The 21,797-nt window shown below is 36.7% G+C and overlaps 1 protein-coding gene across 1 annotated transcript in view; it reads left to right on the top strand.

Moving 5' to 3' along the window:
* The window catches only part of WDR72 (WD repeat domain 72), a gene marked incomplete at both ends in the record, with an annotated part of 189,697 nt that extends 177,883 nt beyond the window's left edge, over positions 1–11,814 (top strand). The window contains 2 exons of the mRNA XM_082852380.1: positions 6,132–6,236; positions 11,759–11,814. Of these exons, the coding sequence (XP_082708506.1) occupies positions 6,132–6,236; positions 11,759–11,814 (161 nt within the window). The remainder of the gene's footprint in view (positions 1–6,131; positions 6,237–11,758) is intronic.
* Between the last annotated feature and the right edge of the window lie 9,983 nt (positions 11,815–21,797).

Genomic DNA, 21,797 nt, shown 5'->3' with positions numbered 1-21,797 from the left:
GAAGCTGTCCAGTCCAATTCTCTCATTTTATTAATAAAAGCACCCGAGTCCAGGAAAGTGAAATGACATGCTCAAGGTCACACTATTAGGAACAGAAGTGGAATTTAAAAACAGATCTTCTATTAACTGAGCTTTTTTCTAGTACAACATGCCTCCCCCACCCCCACCCCTGCGGAACTAAGAAGTTCATCTCTGTAATGAAGTTGTTGGTATTCACCTTTGTTTCAATTAATACATATATTTGGGTTATAAAAAATGAGGAATTTTATCTTCCCCAAAATAAGGCAGGTAGGATCGCCTTCTTTATGTAGTCTGCCTCTTGGCATTAGTAATAGATTGTGGAGGTGTTTGGGTATATTTAAGCTATAAACCCTATGCCTGACCTTAAGATTTCTCCCTTAAACTTCAAGTGAAATTAATCATTGGTTTTTTAATTCTTAGAAATTCTTGTTAGATGCTTTACTCAGTCATTTCATAAATCGTCCAAGTGTCTGTCTCGTGTCTTACATTAGGCTAGAGATATATTTGCTTATTTACCAGCCTTACCAAAGTAACCCATTGTTCAAACATCCTGGATAAAAGGAATATTTTTATATCTTAGAGGAATAAAACATTATTTAAAAAGATGCAGTAACCAATTAATACTTCTTTCTCATTCACATTTATCTTCCCCCAAATTAGACATTTAGCTGTTTGTGTCACTGTAGAAATTAGCTACAAATTTTTTCCCCTTAGATAGTAAAGAATTTGATCCTCGGCATATGTATATTATATATCACAAAATATTTAAATAAAATAATAATTCCAATTCTATATATCTAGTTAGGATACCAAAATAATAGTTACTCTTCACAGCATTTGGAAAATTTATTTCTTTACCAATTGAAAAAACCTCATGTTTAAAGCAATTCACACTAGAAAATGTCAGCCAGAAAATAATATTCTGTGTCAGATTACAATTTCAGAAAGATAGTAAAACACATAAGTCTAATCTTAACTCATCTTGCTGAACTTGCCCATAAAACAGTTATTTCTTAGTTATAAAGCAGCATTAGATATTTTATTTAATTCTAGGCATTCCTATATGATATTTTTTTCCAGTTTCCAGTCCACAGTGAACACAAAGTAAGCCTGAAGTCTGATGCAGGATGTAGCTATTGCTATTCAAATGTAATCAGGATATCCTATCACTTGATTATCTCAGTAGATACTCTTTAAGTAGGGGTAATATGTACATAGCTCTTTAGCTGGATATGTTTTTCTGATAAGACATCTGTCCAGAGAGAACCACTTTGTAAACTGAATTTGTGGTCTGTTCAAATGACATCCTCTTTGTTTACAACCTTAGTGTTATCACTTAAAGTCTTTTCCCTGATTATGCCTCCTTCTAATTTAAAACATATTGCAGTTTTTCGTGATCTGTCAGGATTGCGTTAGTATTTAATTCTATTGTACTTGAACTTACTGTAGTTTTTCTTCCTTCTAAACCTGTAGAAAGATTTTTTTTAGTTGATTCATAGTGATGCCTTATTGAGAAGAGACCTAAATTTTCAGCCAAAGAAGTGATCAACTCTTGTCCACCATATTGAGCTAGTAGATTTGAACTCAGGTCTTTGACTTCTTTTCCACTGCTCATTCCTCAAATCTGAGTGGACTTTTAATCTTTCATGACCTCTGTAACATGCACATTATTTTTATGCCTTTGAATAAGATGCAATTAAGATATTTGTCTGAGTTTTATCTGCTAATACAGTGGTTTATTCTATTCAATTGACCAGCATTTCAAACTGTTATATCTTTTTATAAATGATTTTCCTATCAATATCTCCAGTGCTTCTTAAAACTCCATACACATGCTGGATGGGATCTATTTTTTAATCATTTATTAGTCATCATATTGAAAACATTGTTTGGGCTGCAAATTTTATTCACACTGAGAATGATATGGATTTTTACACAAGGGCTCTATATATACTACAGTACTGGCCTAGGTTGGTAGAATGAGCTGCCGTTTGTGTAGATGGATGGAGATTTTTCCCAGTGGTCACTCTCTCACTGGGAGTGGGGAGGATGTTTCTTAAAGTTGTTTGTTGCCTTGGCCTAGCCACCTTCAAAATTTACTGAAAATTTGCATTTCCACAAATGATGAGAAAAGGCAGGAAGGAGTTTTTAGACATTAACTGAAAACAAAATAGAGAATAGAGGGAGGTAAAGGAGCATAACCACTGCTGACCCTGTCACCACATTTTTTTTCAGTAAATTCTTCTATAGGGTCTTTGTCATACAATTTTCTGTGCGTCCTCATTATATGTTCTTAAGTGTAATTTAAAAACTGATTTTGTATTGTCTACAGTTGAACCATTTATTTCTTTAGGAATTTCTTTAACACTAATTAAGCACACCGTAGTCAAAAGCATCTTTACAAAGTACGTGGACTTCTCCCTCCACCTAGCTTTCAAAGATATTACAAAGATATTTAGAACACTGGCCTTCTAGTTGTCAATATTTTGAGGTGTGATGAATAAATGGAACAGCCTTACATCTTTCAGTGGTAGAACTGTCAAGAAGTGTTCGTCTTTTTGCCCCTCGCCCCCCAAATGCAGACTATTTCAGAATGCATTACAGAGGAAATAAACAGTTGGTTTTAAGTTAAGGGTGAGCCTAGCAACCATTTGCACTGTATTGATGTCAAAAGTACCTCTCTGCCAAGCTCTAAAATGCATCTTCAAAAACTACTGAAAATATCCAAGAACTTTAGTGACGAACTACAAATGGACTTTAGTATTGATAAATAAAAGTCAATATGTATAGTGAAAGGAGAGCTTACTGTGATAAATGGGCCCACCATCAGTAAAGATCAAATTATTGACTATCTACGGCAAGGAAAAACCTGTCTATAGCTAACTTCTACAGGTGAGGAGAATTAGCCACAACAGCAATTCAAGAAAAGCTCAAAGACACATGTAAGGAGAATTCATTAAAAATACATACAAAAGTAGGCAGTAACAGTCTGTTAAATATATCTGTGACCCCAGGCTAATGTATTTCTTTGGCCAGGCCTGGGTTCACACCTTCCCTCTCAAGGAGATTTAATTTAAATTTCACTTCCCAACAAACCCTATTGCAGGGGAATTACCTCTGCATTCCTAAAAACCATGTCACTCGTGGAATATTGTCTCTAATGCTCCTACTAGTTACTTTGTATTATACCTCAACTAGATCACAAGTTGTATGCGGGCACATTAAAAGTGCTTCGTGTTTTTTGTCCCTCACATGGTCTAGCACAGAGCTCTACCCATAATAATGACTAGATCAATATTTGTTGATTTCATCAGTTTTGAAATGATTCATTTACAGAAGCCTAGGCCACACATCATGTCAGAGTTTACTGATGAAACATCACAAGAAACACCCAAAAGAATAATTGCAAAGATTGGCCTATCAAAAAAAGAAAAAAAAGTGGAATGGCAGCAATTAACCTCTCCAATGTCTGTTGTTCCCAACTGACAGAATGTAGGGATTTCTTCCACAGTAGATTTAATTGGATACTCTATAAACTACCCAGTAAAAAAATGGCACATCTTGTACCATCTCAAATTTGGAAGGTAAAGTGTAATTAAGCAAAATATCTGAAGAACAACCCTTTCTACTCTCCTACCCCCACACAAAGCACACCCTCCAAAATCAGAGGTGGAGACAAAAGTAGCTGCATGGTACCTTATACTGTGAGTTTAATAAAGATCATGCAGTTAAAACTACATCTAACTTTCCACTTTTCTTGAAAGATTTGGTATGTCAGTTTATCCTGGGACCACTTTATTGCCACTAAAAATGGTTGCAAGCGTTGACTTCATTGTTCTAATACCATGCTCTCTTCAGCTCTTTGAGGCCCCTGTGTCTAGAAGAGCCTTTTGGAGGAATGAATAGATAAATGAATAGATGCAAGTTTTAGATGAAAGAATAGTGTATGGGATCACAAGTGTGATGCAGTTGCCCAGGTAAACACAGATGCTACTTCATTCGTTGTTAGTAATAGATTTAGTTGTATGGTTAATTCCCTATTATAAATACCAATGTAAGTATCTCAGAAAATTAACAAGGTATATAGAGAAAAAAAACCCATTAAAGCAGGCCAGAAAATTCTGACCAATGTAATAGTACTCTGCAACTTTGATGCATTTAATTATTCCACTTAAACCTTTCACAAAAATCTATGGATTCAAAAATAATCTGTAAGTATGATCTAAACTGAGGAAAACTAAATTAAAGGCAGTGACACCAAAATAACTACTTAGGCCATATATACTACCCATACATACTACTTAGGTGTCTCCTCCCAAGTCATGGACTAACCCACACTACTATTTTGTAAATATGCATCTTTTATCTCAAGTGGGCCTAACAAGAAACCAAGCAGATCAGGTTGAAAGTAACTCAAAGCACATATCCTCCTGGTTCGGGAGGACATCCAGCATGGCACGTCTGCTTCATTCATTTGTTCATCCATTCACCCATTGCACGGATCCTTCAAGAATACTTTCCATAGCCCAGAGCATACAGAGGTAAATAAAACAGACATGGTACCTACTTCCATGTTTTTTTTTTCAGAAAACTCAGATGCAGAAAAGGAAACATTTGGTATGTTTATTCAAAATCAGAATTTTGTATATTTTTTCTCATATTTTGTTCCCATACAAAAAGTTTTAGAAAAGCAGTGAATTCAAATGCTATGCTTGCCCTTCCACAGAAAAGAGCAGCGCTATCTGTGTTTTGAGAGGGTGAGTGAAACTGGCAAGAATATTTGGACTAGAATCATGTTACAAGTCACCTTTAAATCTGTATATGTGGGCCTCAGGTTATGGTCACCACTGTTATGCACAGTCCATGAAAACAAGACAAGGAGTCTGGGAGGTGTGAGCTCTCCTAAGGTTGCTTTGGACCTCAGGCGGCCCTCCTTTGTATCATTTATCGAATGTGTGAAGCAACACAAGCTTTAGCCTCTGCATTTGCTCCCTTATCTCCTAAGGCAGGCTTACGAACAGCGGCCAGGCCCACTCCCCTGGGCCAACAAACACATTATTTCTTATAAATATCTATGTTAAACATATATAAACATATTATGACTTATAAATCTATATTTTCTCTTATTGCATTTATGGCTTATAAATAATACGTTGTGTGTGTTATCAAGACCTGAGAAGACAGTGGTACTTCTCACCGAAGCAATTTGTGATAGACAAAATTCAATTTTGTTTGGCTTCAGACAAGTAAGTATGACATAATTTATATTATTGAAGCCTTGCTTTGTTTTGTTATTCAGAGTGTCTTCATGAAGACCATGTCTACTTTTCCTGACAAATGATTCCTTGAACAAATATAACAGGGAAATATGTTACTTGTGGAGAGAATTTAGACAAAGTAGTACAACTCGTGGAAAAATGTGGAAACTTAAGTCTGTGTTTCTCCAACAGAGCTAGTAGTTGTGTTTATAGGAAATTTTAGATTCCTACGTTGGCTTCTGTTTCTGTTCATAATTCCTACTCAGAAAATATATCATGACTGAAGACCTACCATTCAAAACACCAGCCCTCCTTATTATCATTTGCAACGTATTCACCCTATCTTTTTAAAGTTATTCTTATAGGGCTTTTTGTGTTTGGAACAATAGTTTTTAATTTGATGAAAGAGAACCAAAATGCATAAAAAGTGTTCATCCACTGTGATTTGTGTGACAAAAGGAACCATTGCAACAGCATAGAGCTGGTCTAATTGAACAGCCTGATGTTCTTCCTTCTGTGTCCTGTTGCTGTTAATTGACTATATTGTTTTAGATTTATGCATTAAAAATACGATTTCTACTTCGAAGGGATCACTTTGTTACTTTGTAGCTTTTAAGCTGATGCCATGAACTTATTTTTCTTCTAAGATAAAGTCTCATCTATAGATTTTTCAACTAATTACATGTCTGCCAATACATACTTAGAGGATACATTTTATTTCAATTTATTATTTGTGTTTACATAGTGTGTCCCTGGAAATATCTGTGGAAATGAAAGGAAATGTTTAATGGTGTTTATTACTACTTTTTCATCGCTCTCTTTCTCTTTCTTTGCTCTCTCTTTTTTTAATAGCTCCAGTCAGTCCGGTCAAGCATGACAGCAACTCAAACTCGGCAAACTTCCAAGACACCGAGGACATGCCTGACAGATGTGTCTTGGAAGAGTCTGAGAATCCAGGTGAAAGCCATTTAAAAATAGTCAAGTATAAATGATAAATTTGACACAGCTTTGGGGTCCTTGGAAGAGAGTGGGGGGAGAGGACATTGTAATGCTGTTTTCTCTTAGCAGCTGCACTGTCAAATTAATGGTCACCTCCAGGGGTCACAGTGTGGAGCTGTTATCTTTTCCTCTTTCATCAAGAATTCAGCTGGAGGAAGTACAAAGGCTTTATGACTGAGAAGGGAAGCTGACACTATTAGTTCATTATCATCAATTTTAGGCTAAAGTGGTTAATAGGAGCAGAGATTGGAAACTGGAAAAATGGCAACATTTTAAATATTTCAAATAATGGGATCAAGTGGAAATGGAGAATTAGGGGGAAAAGAGAAACAAATCGTCATCATTACTATCTGTTTTACCTCTCTAAATACAAACAGAACTCTAAAGGGGATGAGAGGATTTTAGCATAACAGTAATGAACGAATGGACAGTGTCAACTGTTTAGAACAAAACAAAATAGTAACCCTTCCTCACTCAATAAGATTTACCCTATGTCCAAGTTACTAATGTTTGTATTCTCTTTGTGGGAAGAACAGACAGAAATGTGCTGGAAGGATATGTCCAGGAATGCTTAAGCGTGAATTTTTGTTTTTGTTTTGTTTTGAAGCATGCCTTGTCTTAACAACTAATTAATGAAGAGAAAAAAAATCTTGTGAGAGTTGAACGATGGTTCCTGGTTCACTACAAAGCCATAAGGTGCTAGAAGATGCCTTATTACCATGAGCGAAAGAGTTAACTATCTTCCCCCACTGAACGTTTTTCTTGCCTGTTTTCTCTGGCCGCTGTGTACTCTCTACCCTCTCACATCTTTGTGTGCTGATCCATGTATCAGATTTTTGATTCATCCTCTCTGTGGCCTGTCAGCTTAGTTAAGAGATTTCCAAATCTTGTAGCCTTCGCTGACAGGGGGCAGCTGCAAACAGTCCCCTGATCCTTCCCCGAGGAGAGCTACTGAGATTTAATTTTCAGTGAAAGGTGCAGCCTGCAATCTATGTCAGGTCCCCTAAGTCATCTCGGAACCCCGATAGGCCCAGTGGCAATGGCTTGTATTTCAGTCCCCTCCACTACACCAAGATTCCTCAAAAGATGAACTGCTGCTGGGTGTCTGTTCTCAGCCACACTTCTGCTTCAGAATCCATGGAACTGAGAAATGGCATCTTTAGCAATGACAAAAATTTTTCATTAGCACATTAGCCCCAACCCCTGCCATAATATCCAAACGACAAATGTAGATGCGTCCCACGTGAAAAGGGAGCGGGTAGTGGTAGCATCAGATTTCTATTAAAATTATTTTTAAATTACTTTTAGTTCTGACTAAAATTTTGTCTAATTTTTACTAGGTTTTTAAACTGTTTTAAAAACAGTTTAAAAACCTAGTTTTTAAACTAGGTTTCTATCAATCATTTAACAGGCAGTTAAATCCACGAGGCAAGTTTTTAACCGAAGTGTTCATTGCTTTGGGCAAGAATAGATCAGCTTTATACTGTTTCAAAAGTAGAATAAATTTCAGTCATCCCTCAATATGAGTGGAATTGTAGTGAGATTCAAATATAGCATACTCTATCTGATTGATATAAACAAAAGGATATATCAAAAAAGAAAGATCAATTAGAAAATATAGGTGCTGATAAAGAACCTTAACTTAAAAAGTGAGTACCATTCTATACATTGGACATCATTAAACTGGTAATAAAGAATGAATTACTCTGGCTTTTTCCTCTGTCCATTCCTGCATTTTAAGACATCTTGCCTTATAGGCCTAGAAACCTCTGGAGAGTTCACTACTGGTCTCACTGCCTTCCACTGAGAATTTGTGGCTTGGTTGTCATGGAGACATCGTATTTCTCCAAGAATTGCTCATATTGATCCGTGGCCAGGCGTAAATGGCCAAGCGAGTGTGAGGAATAAAGGGGGCTGGGCAGTCCTATAAAATGACCAGGGCTTGTGGGCTGGAAATAAGCTCATAGCAAACACTTAGGTAAAAAGAAAGAAGCAGTTTTATTTTGTTTCAAGATTTCTTTCTGCACTTTGGGCCATTGTCTTCCTTCTCTATGAACTGAAAGAAACTTGTTAGTCACTTGTCATGTCAGATCTTTGGTGCTTGTCCTGACACAGCTGTCAGCCTTCCAGCTCTGTGCAGTTCAGGGACACACAACAAAGAGGCAGTGACATGAATTATTTATTGCTCCTTGTGTGGATAAAATTCTGTGATAAGAAATTAAGACACTTCTGACAGGGGTGCTTGTTTAGTAAGAAAGATTTTGATGAGAGAGTGCAGTTCCTTGAAGTCTGAGCATTTGAGAGGCAAAATTCTTAAAACTGAGCATGAAGGAAGATTTGTGAAATTGGTGGCATGGTAGGACTTCCTTGTACTGTGAAAATATGACTGTCCACTTCTCAGCATCCAAAAATTAACTTCAAAATATCAAGTCATTCAAATGTAGGGCCTCCAAAACTATAAACATTACTTTGGTTGTTTAGTTAACTCTATTTACCATGTACAGGTGGTGTTTCTCTGGAAAGCATGTTTAACCGCCTTTGTTAGAAGAAAAAACAAAATTTGGGATTTTTAAATGGTAAGCTGTGAGAAGATGTTCTCAAACCAATAGAACTGCTTCAGTAGCTAAGCTTATAATTTCATTAGTATAGTCATTATTTCTTGTATGGAAAGGAGTGTATTTAAATATGAATGAATTATTCTTACCATTTTCACCTGGAATATTATCACTCATTTAAAATTCTTTTTAACATTTTCATGTACATGCAAAATCCCCTAGTTACAAAGTTGAATGTGGTCAGTCTTTTGGCTTTAATGGATATTGACCTTACATGGTTTTTATCTATGCAATTCTAAATGACTAATATATTTATTACATCATTTTTAATTAATAGCCCAGTTGTTCAAACAGCATCTGGAAAATGAAAACAAAAAAATCATTTTCCTATTCAAGCACAGTTCAAGAATATTGCCTCATATATTCTACTCTCTAAGGAAAGATTTCTTGGCAAATTCTCTAAACATCATATTACTTTAGCTCATATAGCTTTATATTGCTCATATCAACTAATTTGCATTTGCAGAGAGTAAGAAAACTTGAAGTACAGAAAAACTAAAACAATTTTTTAAAAGATGAAGTTGAAATGTTTTAAATGTTGATAGAGCATTTAAAAATATCAGTAATAAAATCAAACTTTTAGAATTTATATAATACAGTAAGGTTGACTTTGCAAATTGACTGTCTTTGAATAAAACGGGTTTTGAACTCAGTATGTTCATTGTTTATTTTTTCATTGACATCACTGCTTCTCCAGCACTGAATTGACTAGGATGACCCATTTGTAAATGGCCTGGAGTGTGCATATAGGTCACAATTTAGATACCTGGTGGAGTGGTCATTCACCCAGTCTCTAAAGCGCTCTACCTTATTCATCATGCCATTGTGATCTCTTTATTGGTTCAAGCTGTATACCCAGGTGGGTGCCTGCAGTCCATTAAGGTTGGCAAAGCACCTTTAGACCAGAGCATTCTTGTTACTCTGAGCCAGCTAGTGAACCTGGAGGTCTTGTCTGATCGGTTAAGGCCTCCCTCAGCAGTGTCTTTTCTTTGGAATAATTCATTAGCAACGAGTTTTGACTCACAGGTGAATCCCGGATTGAAGTTTCTGGCTTAGACTCTGTGAAGTCTACTGGCTTCTTCACCAGCATTTATACATTCCTGGAACCTGTGGGAATAACTTCAATGTCTAGTAATAGAAGCACTGAGACAACATGTGAACTTGCAGCTCCCTTTTTTGAGTTTTTAGGGCCATTAGGCTTTCTTTCTTTGCCTCTTTAAGGCCTGGTTGCTTTTGAAACTGAAAGATGTTATCACAAAAATAGTTCAGTTTAGTCTTTTGATGGTTAACTTCTTATTAACTGTTCCATGCACAGTGATTATAGCTCTATCCCCAATCTCCAGAATATTAAAAAAGTGTTCCTTGCCCCTCATCTTTGTACTCATGATGATAAAAAATTTAGTGTGACATTCACAAATTTTATCCAAGTGTTAATGAGAAACCTTGAGCTTTTATCACCTTATTGGCTTGGAAAATTAAGAATTTTACTTCCTAGTGCACCAGGGATAGTGCACTTAAATATAGCTTCAGCTGAAAATAGTAGTGACAAGAGAGAACTTGGAAGTACAAAAAAAAGGATTCAGATAAGCATTTTTATGTCATTCTGAAGTAGTTTATAATCAGTATGCATCTGCCATTAACAGAACACTTTAGTGGTTTTTATATAGCACGTTATGTAGATCTACATACATCATTGTTAATCAATATTGCATTTGCATGAATCTGATGAACAAAACTAGATTTCTTACAGTTTCCTAGGGGATACTACGTTGTGAAAAGCCAAGGTTTTTTTTTTTTTTTTTTTTTTTTTTTTTTTTTTATACTATTCTGGCTCATGAATCACCAGCAAAAATCAGGTAACAGAAAGTAGGACAGACTCAGGAGTGGAGTGTTGGAGATGGCTGATGATGATGTGCGAAGCAGAAAAAATGTAGAATGTGCGAGCAGCCCATCAATCATAGCCATCAAGAACACACTTCTTATGTTTAGTGGTAAAAAAAACGTTCCAGAAGAAGTAAGAACAATTTCAGTAGTAAAAACATGTAAGCTCCGTCTTCTAGTTGCGTTTAACAATATCAATATTGTAAATAATTTACCCAAAGGGAAAATTTTAAGCATTAATCTAATAACCTTTAAAGGACATAAAATTCTAGGCATATATATGTAATACATATATAATACAATTCTGAATATTGGTTTAGCTAAAGTAAATAATCAGCTTTTTGAGTTTTTGCCAGTAGGAGTGGGAGTTACTATGATTAGTCACAACATTAATATAAATGTGTTTAGAAGTAGTTTACTGAGGCACAGTGCTCCAATTATTCAAATTAATTTAATCAAGTGATCTTTTAGCCTGCAATAATCATCCAAATATTCTGAGAAGTATGTGCGGTTTTTTTATTCCATAGCTCAAACCATATTTCAACTGACATTTATAACATCTGGTCCTAAAACTGCAGTTGTGAGTTTCTCTAAGAACAATTCAGCTCCTTGAAATTTATGGAAATTTACTAATTTCAAGCTTGATTCATCTTGTTGACAACTTTTTACCTTTCTCGGTGATTAAAAAAGACCTATACCAATAAGATGTGCAATTAAAATACATTTACCTGAGGCCTGGCTTATAAGAATTTCTTTATTGTCTTAACATTTTATTTCATATAGAAAAAGAAATGTAGAAATTATAGGTAATTCCTTTCTTCCTTCCTTCTTCCATTTCTTCACTTATTTCTTTCCTCATTTCCTCCCTCCTTTCATCCTCCCCACTGTCCCACCCTTCCTCTCTCCCTTCCTTCCTCCTGCCCTTTCTTCTCTCTTATTTCTTTATTTTACCATATAACCCAAGATAATCTGTTTTCTTTCCAGGTGAACGAAGGCATCATTTATGGATAGCAAAGGTGTGCTCCTGCAAGCTGTGCTAAATGGAATCTCATCTGTTGAACTGGATTTGGACAAATTAAGAAACCCCAAACATGCCAGTTGTTTATCATTGTGTATAAGCTATGTTGTTATTAGTCTAATTATTAGTTTGTAGTAAATCTGCTGATACTTTGGCCAGAGTCATTACCGATGGAAAATATTCAAATTCATCTAATTTTAGAAAATCATTGTCTAAATCATTCAATGCCTCTTACTTTTGTTTGACTATTTCCAACAAGGAGTGCCAGCCCACAGACACAAATTTAATACCATTTTAGATTTTCTTCCATTTTTCAGTTCCTGAATTATATAACCCTATTGCTTTTAAACAATGTAACAAACAATGCTTTTAAATTTAATGTTGCTTAAATGTATTTGATCTAAAACTTTACCAAATTTGTTTCATTTGTTAGGTTAGGATATTTTGTCTTAGTAGATGCTTTAATTCAGATCAATCACCCTATGGTAAATCTCATCCTTAAACATGAAATGTCAACAAATAGCCAATTCCATTTAGTCATCAATTAGCCCAAATAAGTGATACACAGTATAATAGGGACCAATCTTGTGCAGTCAAGTTAATTTAGACTTCTAATGACATAGAGGCTAATGTCTTTCTCTAAAGGTTGATCTTGTTGGCCATATACATGTAAACTAGGGAAGGGGAATCTACTGATAGCACATCACAACTGATCTTTAATAAGTAAAAACTCTTGTAGTTCTGTTCCCAGAAAGAAGCTTGACTAGCAGGAATTCTCAAACTAAAATATGGGAAGCAATATAAATAAGAACAGACATAAAGTGCTCATATATTAAGGCCTTTAGTGATCTGATTTATTTGCTGTGATTTATATTGTATAATTCCTGAATTTATAGAAAATCATCAAGAAGATTATTAGTGTGCATATGAATACAAATATTGACTAATCCATAGAAAAATGGAAATAAAGTGTTAAATATATAATATATATCTTTATATATCTATCTAATAGGGAAGTTATAGTCACTTCAATTCAACAAACATTTTTGGGGGCATCAGCATCAGGTTCTGTACAAGGGAGGAGGCAGTGGGCAAGGGAGAGGGGGAGATTAGAGAATAGAGCTATAAAATTGAAATAGAATGGTTTCTACCCTTACAGAGCTTATAATTAATGATTGGAGTAAATGAATATACCAGAACTAGAGAGGTGAGTGTGACTGTTTTAAAATAGATAAAAATGTGTGTTCTTTTCTTTCCTAAAAGATATTACTTGAAATTACTTTTGAGTTGTATGTCACTAACAATAACATATTGTTAATATGAATAATGATGGAAAATTACCATCCTTTGAAAAAATGTACATATATGTGTGTGTGTGCTTCCCTCACCCCTCTGAAAATTGTCAAAAGACATGTGGAACAAATTTCAAAATAAGGGAAGGTAGCAAGCTAGGCAATGGAACACATTTTCTTACACGCTGTGTTCTGGCTCTGAAAGCCATTACAAGGAGGACTCCCAAAAATATTATTAATGATAGCAATATCAAATAAGGATATATCCTCTCACAAGGGCAAATTTAATAGTTGAAACTAATTCAGATGCTCAAGTTCTGTTATGTTTATTAAAAATAAACTTCTTTGTTTTTATAGCTATGTCCTATTATTCTTTTTTCAAAGAAGAATAAAAATAAGTTTAAATAGTTGCCATATTTAGCATTTTTTCAGGTCCAAGGAAACCAATATTGAATTCTTGATAAATGTTTTATTATGTCACTAGCTATAGGAAATTAGAAGTAGCATAACCCTGACATTACTAAATGAAATTTTTAAGATTTTTTTGGTAACACAGTTTATAGTTGCTAAAATTTAAAAATTCCTATCGAATGACTAATTAAAATCTTTTATCAATATGAATTCAGGAGACCAACACCTTTAATTATCAAAACTTTTAATTCCTAAAAATGAGAGTTTTAGAGATAGACATTTAAATAATGTTCCCTGATATACATGTGCAAGTGTATTTATGACACAGATCCACTAGTCTGTTTAAAAATAATGATATTGACTTACTTTCAACATGTTTCAGGAATTTCTGTTGTGAGGAGAATTTGAAATAGTAAATTGCCACACAATTAAATGGATCACTCATATCGTACCTAGAAACTCAAAACTGACTGCCTCTTAATTAGGTGTTTGTCCCTTTGTATGTACAGTCTTAGGTAAGAGTGGAGTAATTGTATTAGCAAACAAATGTGTTTGTATCCAGAGTCTTCCTTGGCATTGTAATAAGTAAATCATTTAAAAATTACATTGGGCTTCTTTCTTGGTAATAATCTTGGTGATGTTTATGATTATATATTTTCCTCCAAGGAATATCATATTTTCAAATTTGCAAGCCTGGGTTCTGTTATTCATTGTGGAGTTACACACTGGCAATATTGCATAAGGGAAGAATCTAGGTTTAAGAGCCAGAACTTCACTGCCATGTGTCTAGGCAGCATGTCCTTGCTGTGCATCTCAGAGCCTCGCTTCCCCATCCATGTAGAGAGCTCCCTCAAAGGGCTCGTCCAGAGGCCCTGTACGAGATGGTTTATGGAAAGCAATCTGAACACTGTAAAACACTTCAAATATAAGGTAAAATTTATAGCATTATAAACACGGAACGGTGGCCTCAGGCCTGAAATATTCTGTTGCTATTTTAGAAACTAAGTTAAGGCTACTTTAAACATGTCACTATTAGAAAAACGATAGGAAATATTTTACTAAGTATTAACATTCTATCTCAAGATGGTATAGTATTGGGGTATTTTTTGTTTCCTTCCTTGTACATTTCCCTCCAATGTTCTGTATTTAAAAGCCTTTTATAATTATTAATATGAAAATTTTAGAAAAGATATTCTTTCTCTTCAGTCTTTAGAGGGCACATTATAATAATTGAAGTTTTAAAATTTAAGTTTTATGCCAGATGTTTAAAAAGAAGGCTCAGAATATATTAATTCCAATTGACTTTAAAGTCATTTTTACAGAATGGGCTCTTTCATGTAATTTTAAAATTTCTATTGCATACATTTTGATTACACAGTTATTTAAAAGTAGTGCTATATATTCTTTAGTTCTCCACAAAATGTTATTTTACGTGTAAAGTGCTCAAAGTTGTGTCTAATCTCATATGGAAGTCATTACTTTGTAAACATGTACGTAGTTAGCAATGTAAAACACTTTCAAAATGAACTGTGACCAAAAAAGTTGCAAAGTTAAAACTCTCTTGAGTAGGTATCTTTCTGATGAAGCTACATGGCTTCCTGTACAATGGTCCCCAGACGACTTTGCACTCTGATTTCATCAACAAGGACCCTACAGATAGCATGTATGAGAAAAATGTAAACTGGAAATTAACAGATCTTCCAGTAAGAGCATGCCACTGGAAACTCCCACCCAACTGTGACCTCTGAAGACAGCATGCGTCACTTCATGTCATTGGCAGGGCAGGGACTGGGGTGAGGTTGTCCTAGTACTGCTCACTCACTCACTCTCACCCTCATCAGACCTTATCAGATTCTATCTTCATTTAAGATTTCAATGTCATGGATTTTTTGCATTAATTTGATTTTTATAAATATTGTGTTAAAATATATTTATCTTGATTACTGAATTTTTTGCCACCATCTAGCCTTAGGCTCTATTCATTAAGTCTAGGATAAATTCACTTTTATCCCAGAAAGCATAGTGCAGGTAAATAGACTGTGACAACTTCATCATTATGAGCATGATTATAATGATACAAATGGTAAGAAATAGTTGTTTTAATACCATGTGAAAACCGAAGCCATAGACCATTGAAAATGTTTTAAATGGCTTATTTCTAGTGGTATACAGGGGGAAATGTTGAGCACATAGAGTGCTCCCTTTTGATATTGTTTTTCCAAATGCCCTTTTTTCATTGCACAGACAAGGTTTTCCCATCGTTGTTTTTAGGGATCCTTCTGTCTTCAACTTGTTACTAATTGGAAAGGTAGCAGTAATTTTTTAATTCAAGGATACGAGGTTTTTAACATCAAAGATGACTAGTACATGTTTAGTACAACACTGTGCCTAAATCTGGAAAGTGCCAAATGCCAGCAAAATGCCAATATTCATAACATGATGCAATAGCAGTAACTGCTTGGTACTTGCTTACAAAACCTATCATTTATTCACTTAGCAATTATTTTAATTGCAATTATCTGTAAAGTCATCAATCGGCTTTTCGATCTTGCATGTGTATCTTCTAGGGAGAATGTGTTTCACACAGCCTCAGTCACTGAGCATCATGGCCCTCAGATGATGCCATCCAAGATAAAAGGAAGATCTATGACATGTTCTTGACATATCACAAGTTTCCTTTAGACTTTTAAAGAGATTTCCTGTTAGTTCTGCAGTGGAAACTGCATTTCCTATCAGAAATAACCATTCTCATCTATATCAAAAGAATTCTTACGTTCATGTTATCTCCATTTACATCAACTTATAGTTATAATCAACTGAGGAAACATTTTATTTATTTCTTCGTCTTGTATTTTAAAGCCTGCAGGCTTGGGGGGGGGCGTGGGGGGAAACTATAGGACAGTAAGATTGAGAGCCTTCATCCTCTCCCTGAGACAGTCATTGTCACAGGGATCAAGTTGCACTTAGGGCTGTTTTGATGGTAAGGAAGATTTCCTTGGATCAGCCCCTATTTCATACAGTCAGTGTATTCCCACCAATCTATACAAAACTGCTCCAGTTTCTACAAGAATTTGAGACAAGTGAGGTGAAAATAGTGAACACTATCACTTCAGTTGTGATTGGGATAGTCAATTAAAGGAACAAATATGGAGATTTCTAAAGCATGTTTTCATAGAAAGTATACTGCAGCTGATGCTTGTCTGGATAGGGGTTGGGTTTTGTTTGTAGTCTTCCCGTCATGTAGGTGGCAGCAACACTCAAGGCTAGAAATTTTCTTTCACAGTCTCTGAGCTCTAGTCCATAGCATATACTTACTAAAAATCCTTGTGGAAGAGAAAAGGTTTAAAGTATAGAGACAAATATCTCTATGTCTTCACATATCGCTAATGTGCTATTTTAAGGGTGTGCTAAAGCTGTTCCCATAATGTGAAAACATTCATCATTTTTCTTAATACAGAAGTCATATTCTACCCTCATACATGTTTGCAGTGTTAGGTTCCTGTTTATTTACTAGGATCTTACTTCTTTACCTTCTCTCAGGCTAAAGACTTTCTCTGAAGAAAAAGGAAGAAAACTCTGCTTTATTTCACTACCACCTAAGCTTTCCTGGGAAATGGTGAAAGTATGTCCCTTTATTCTTTGTAAGCATCTAAGAAGCCAGGGTATATAGTAAATGTGGAGAGATTTTACTTTAGTCATCCAAATAAAGCCATTTTCTCTTATTGTCCTAACTGGAGGTGACTGCATTCAAGTTAGTTCTGTGTGCAAATCAAATGAAGGCTCTGTCTGAGCTGAGAGGCCCAGGGCACCTGAAATTGGGGCCAGAAAACAAACAGAAGGTGTTGAGCCATTGCATTGATGGGGGTCACTGCCTTGAGAAAGCTGGTGGCTCCTGCACCCAGCCAGAAGTGAAACCAGGATGCCTACCTTTATGTAAATAAGTGTGCCCTTCCTTAGTATTGGAAACTAATGCGCAGTGAGATTTTCTTTAATTCCCGGCATTTTGCTAGAACTAGGATATGTGATAGCAAGCATAGGTAGCTTTTGTGAAGGAATCTTCAGTGTTCTTTTTATACAGGGCTGGTCAATGTGTCCAAAATAGCAAGCAAATATATACCATTCCAGGCACAGGTGAAGCAAAAGGTGAGGAGAGGGTTCTATATCTAATATCTTTTAATCTGGTTTTCACTGTTCCTCACTTCTTTTGTTCTTTACATCCTTGATCACTTTCCCCAAATATCTATGTAGTTTAATGCAGGTATTTTGCGTTGCAGCAGGCATTGCACATGGAGTCTTCAGTACTATCATTGCATGTCACACCTTCACTTTCTCACTAGCTGTTCGACATTACAAAAGTAGTTTCATATACTACCCGGAAACTCAATTTTCTCATCTATACATTGGGACTAACAATTCCAATCTCTCAATTACCATATGCATGTACAGTATTACTGATACAATAGTACAAATCACTGAAATTACTACACATACCAAAAATGCCTGGTTTTAGAATCTTAATTATAGCCAACTATCATGGCACTCCAGTGCTTGAATAAGTGCTTGAACTCAGATTAGGGACAGCACTTTGGCATAAACAATCTAAATAGTCTGTTTTAATAAAAGCCTTTTCTTTTAAAATGTTTCATGTTTACTTAGCACTCCCAGGATCAAGAACTAGTTTAGAAGTTTTCAACAGTTTATTTTAAGGTCAAGGCTGGAGGCAACTTCAAGATGGCGGAGGAGTAAGACACGGAGATCACCTTCCTCCCCACAAATACATCAAAACTACATGTACATGTGGAACAACTCCTACAGAACACCTACTGAACACTGGCAGAGGACCTCAGACTTCCCAAAAGGCAAGAAACTCCCTGCGTACCGGGGTAGGGCAAAAGAAAAAAGGAAAAACAGAGACAAAAGAATAGGGACGGAACCTGCACCTTTGGGAGGGAGCTGTGAAGGAGGAAAAGTTTCCACACACTAGGAAGCCCCTTCACTGGTGGAGACGGGGTGGTGGAGGGAAGCTTCAGAGCCACGGAGGAGAGCACAGAAACAGGGGTGCAGAGGGCAAAGCTGAGAGATTCCCGCATAGAGGATTGGTGTCGACCAGCACTCACCAGCCTAAGAGGCTTCTCTGCTCCCCCGCCGGGGCGGGCGGGGGCTGAGAGCTGAGGCTCAGGATTTGGAGGTCAGATCCCAGGGAGAGGACGGGGTTGGCGGCGTGAACACAGCCTGAAGGGGGTTAGTGCGCCACAGCTAGCCGCGAGGGAGTCGGGGAAAATGTCTGGACCTGCCTAAGAGGCAAGAGACCACTGTTTTCAGGGTGCACGAGAAGAGAGGATTCAGAGCCCCACCTAAACAAGCTCCAGAGACAGGCGTGAGCTGCGGCTATCAGTGCGGACAGCAGAGACGGGCATGAAACGCTAAGGCTGCTTCTGCAGACACCAAGAAGCCTGTGTGCAAGCACAGGTCACTATCCATACCTCCCCTCCTAAGAACCTGTGCAGCCTGCCACTGCCAGGGTCCCCTGATCCAGGGACAACTTCCCCAGGAGAACACACGGTGCGCCTCAGGCTGTTGCAACATCACACTGGCCTCTAGCACCACACCCTTGCCCCACATTCCATACCCCTCCCTCCCCTCAGCCTGAGTGAGCCAGAGCCCCCTAATCAGCTGCTACTTTAACCCCATCCTGTCTAGGCAGGGAACAGATGCCCTCAGGTGACCTACACGCAGAGGCGGGGTCAAATCCAAAGCTGAACCCGAGGAGCTGTGTGAACAAAGAAAAGAAAGGGAAATTTCTCCGTGCAGCCTCAGAAGCAGCAGATTAAATCTCCACAATCAACTTGATGTACCCTGCATCTGTGGAATAGCCGAATAGACAACGAATCATCCCAAAATTGAGGCAGTGGACTTTGGGAGCAACTGTAGACTTGGGGTTTACTTTCTGCATCTAATTTGTTTCTGGTTTTATGTTTATCTCAGTTTGGTATTTCGAGCTTATTATCATTGGTAGATTTCTTTATTGACTTGGTTGCTTTCTTCTGTGTTTTTATATGTTTCTATTTTTTTTTCCTTTTTCCCTTTTGTGAGTGCGTGTGTATGTTTCTTTGTGTGATTTTCTCTGTATAGCTTTGCTTTTGCCATTTGTCCTAGGGTTCTGTCTGTCTATTTTTTGTTCTTTTTTTTAGTATAGTTTTTAGTGCTTGTTATCATTGATGGATTTATTTTTTGGTTTGGTTGCTCTCTTTCTTTCTTTTTTTAAATTATTTTAATATTTTTATTTTGAATACTTTTTTAATTTAACAACTTTATTTCATTTTATTTTACTTTTTTTCCTTCCTTCCTCCCTCCCTCCCTCCCTCTCTCCCTCTCTATCTCTCCTCTCTCTCTCTCTTTCTTTCTTTCTCCCTTTACTTCTGAGCCGTGTGGCTGACAGGGTCTTTATGCACTGACCAGGTGTCAAGCCTGAGCCTCTGAGGTGGGAGAGCTGAGTTCAGGACATTGGTCCACCAGAGACCTCTCGGCCACGTGTAATATCAAACAGCAAAAGCTCTCCCAGAGATCTACATCTCAATGCTAAGACACAGCTCCACTCAACGACCAGCAAGCTATAGTGCTGGACACCCTATGCAAAACAACTAGCAAGACATGAACACAACCCCACCCATTAGCACAGAGGCAGCCTAAAATCGTAATAAGTTCACAGATACCCCAAAACACACTACCGGACGTGGTCCTGCCCACAAGAAAGACAAGATCCAGCCTCATCCACTAAACACAGGCAGCAGTCCCCTCCACCAGGAAGCCTACACAACCCACTGAACAAACGTCACCCATCGGAGGCAACACCAAAAACAATGGTAACTACGAACCTGCAGCGGGCAAAAAAGGAGACCCCAAACACCATAAGTTAAGCAAAATGAGAAGACAGAGAAATACACAGCAGATGAAGGAGTAAGGTAAAAACCCACCAGACCAAACAAATGAACAGGAAATAGGCGGTCTACCTGAAAAAGAATTCAGAGTAATGATAGTAAAGATGATCCAAAATCTTGGAATCAGAATGGAGAAAATACAAGAAACTTTTAACAAGGACCTAGAAGAATTAATGAGCAAACAAACAATGATGAACAACACAATAAATGAAATTAAAAATTCTCTAGAAGGAATCATCAGCAGAATAACTGAGGCAGAAGAATGGATAAGTGGCCTGGAAGATAAAATAGTGGAAATAACTACCGCAGAGCAGAATAAAAAAAAAAAAATGAAAAGAATTGAGGACAGTCTCAGAGACTTCTGGGACAACATTAAACACACTAACATTCGAATTATAGGGATCCCAGAAGAAGAAGAGGAAAAAAAAGGGACTGAGAAAATATTTGAAGAGATTATAGTTGAAAGGAAATAGTCAATCAAGTCCAGGAAGCGCAGAGATTCCCATACAGGATAAATCCAAGGAGAAACACGCCAAGGCATATTAATCAAACTATCAAATATTAAATACAAAGAAAAAATATTAAAAGCAGCAAGCAAAAAGCAACAAATAACATACAAGGGAAACCCCATAAGGTAAACAGCTGATCTTTCAGAAGAAGCTCTCCAAGCTAGAACTGGGGAGCGGCAGGACATATTTAAAGTGATGAAAGGAGAAAGCCTACAAGATAAGTCTACCCAGAAAGGATCTCATTCAGATTCGATGGAGAAATTAAAAACTTTACAGACAAGCAAAAGCTAAGAGAATTCAGCACCACCAAACCAGCTTTACAACAAATGCTAAAGGAATTTCTCTAGGCAGGAAACAAAAGAGAAGGTAAAGATCTACAATAACAAACCCAAAACAATTAAGCAAATGGTAATAGGAACATACATACTGATAACTACCTTAAATGTAAATGGATTAAATGCTCCAACCAAAAGACACAGACTGGCTCAATGGATACAAACATAAGACACATATATATGCTGTCTACAAGAGACCCATTCAGATCTAGGGACACATACAGACTGAAAGTGAGGGGATGGAAAAAGATATTCCATGCAAATGGAAATCAAAAGAAAGCTGGAGTAGCAATTCTCATATCAGACAAAATATACTTTAAAATAAAGTCTATTACAAGAGAAAAAGAAGGACACTACGTAATGATCAAGGGATCAATCCAAAAGAAAGATATAACAATTGTAAATATTTATGCACCCAACATAGGAGCACCTCAATACATAAGGCAAATGCTAACAGCCATAAAAGGGGAAACTGACAGTAACAATCATAATAGGGGTCTTTAACACCCCACTTTCACCA

Source organism: Leucopleurus acutus, assembly GCF_964270905.1.
Source record: "Leucopleurus acutus genome assembly, chromosome: 1".
In the NCBI taxonomy this organism is placed as follows: domain Eukaryota; kingdom Metazoa; phylum Chordata; class Mammalia; order Artiodactyla; family Delphinidae; genus Leucopleurus; species Leucopleurus acutus.
The sequence above is the reverse complement of the archived record's forward strand: the minus strand, read 5'-3'. Positions and strand labels throughout refer to the sequence as shown.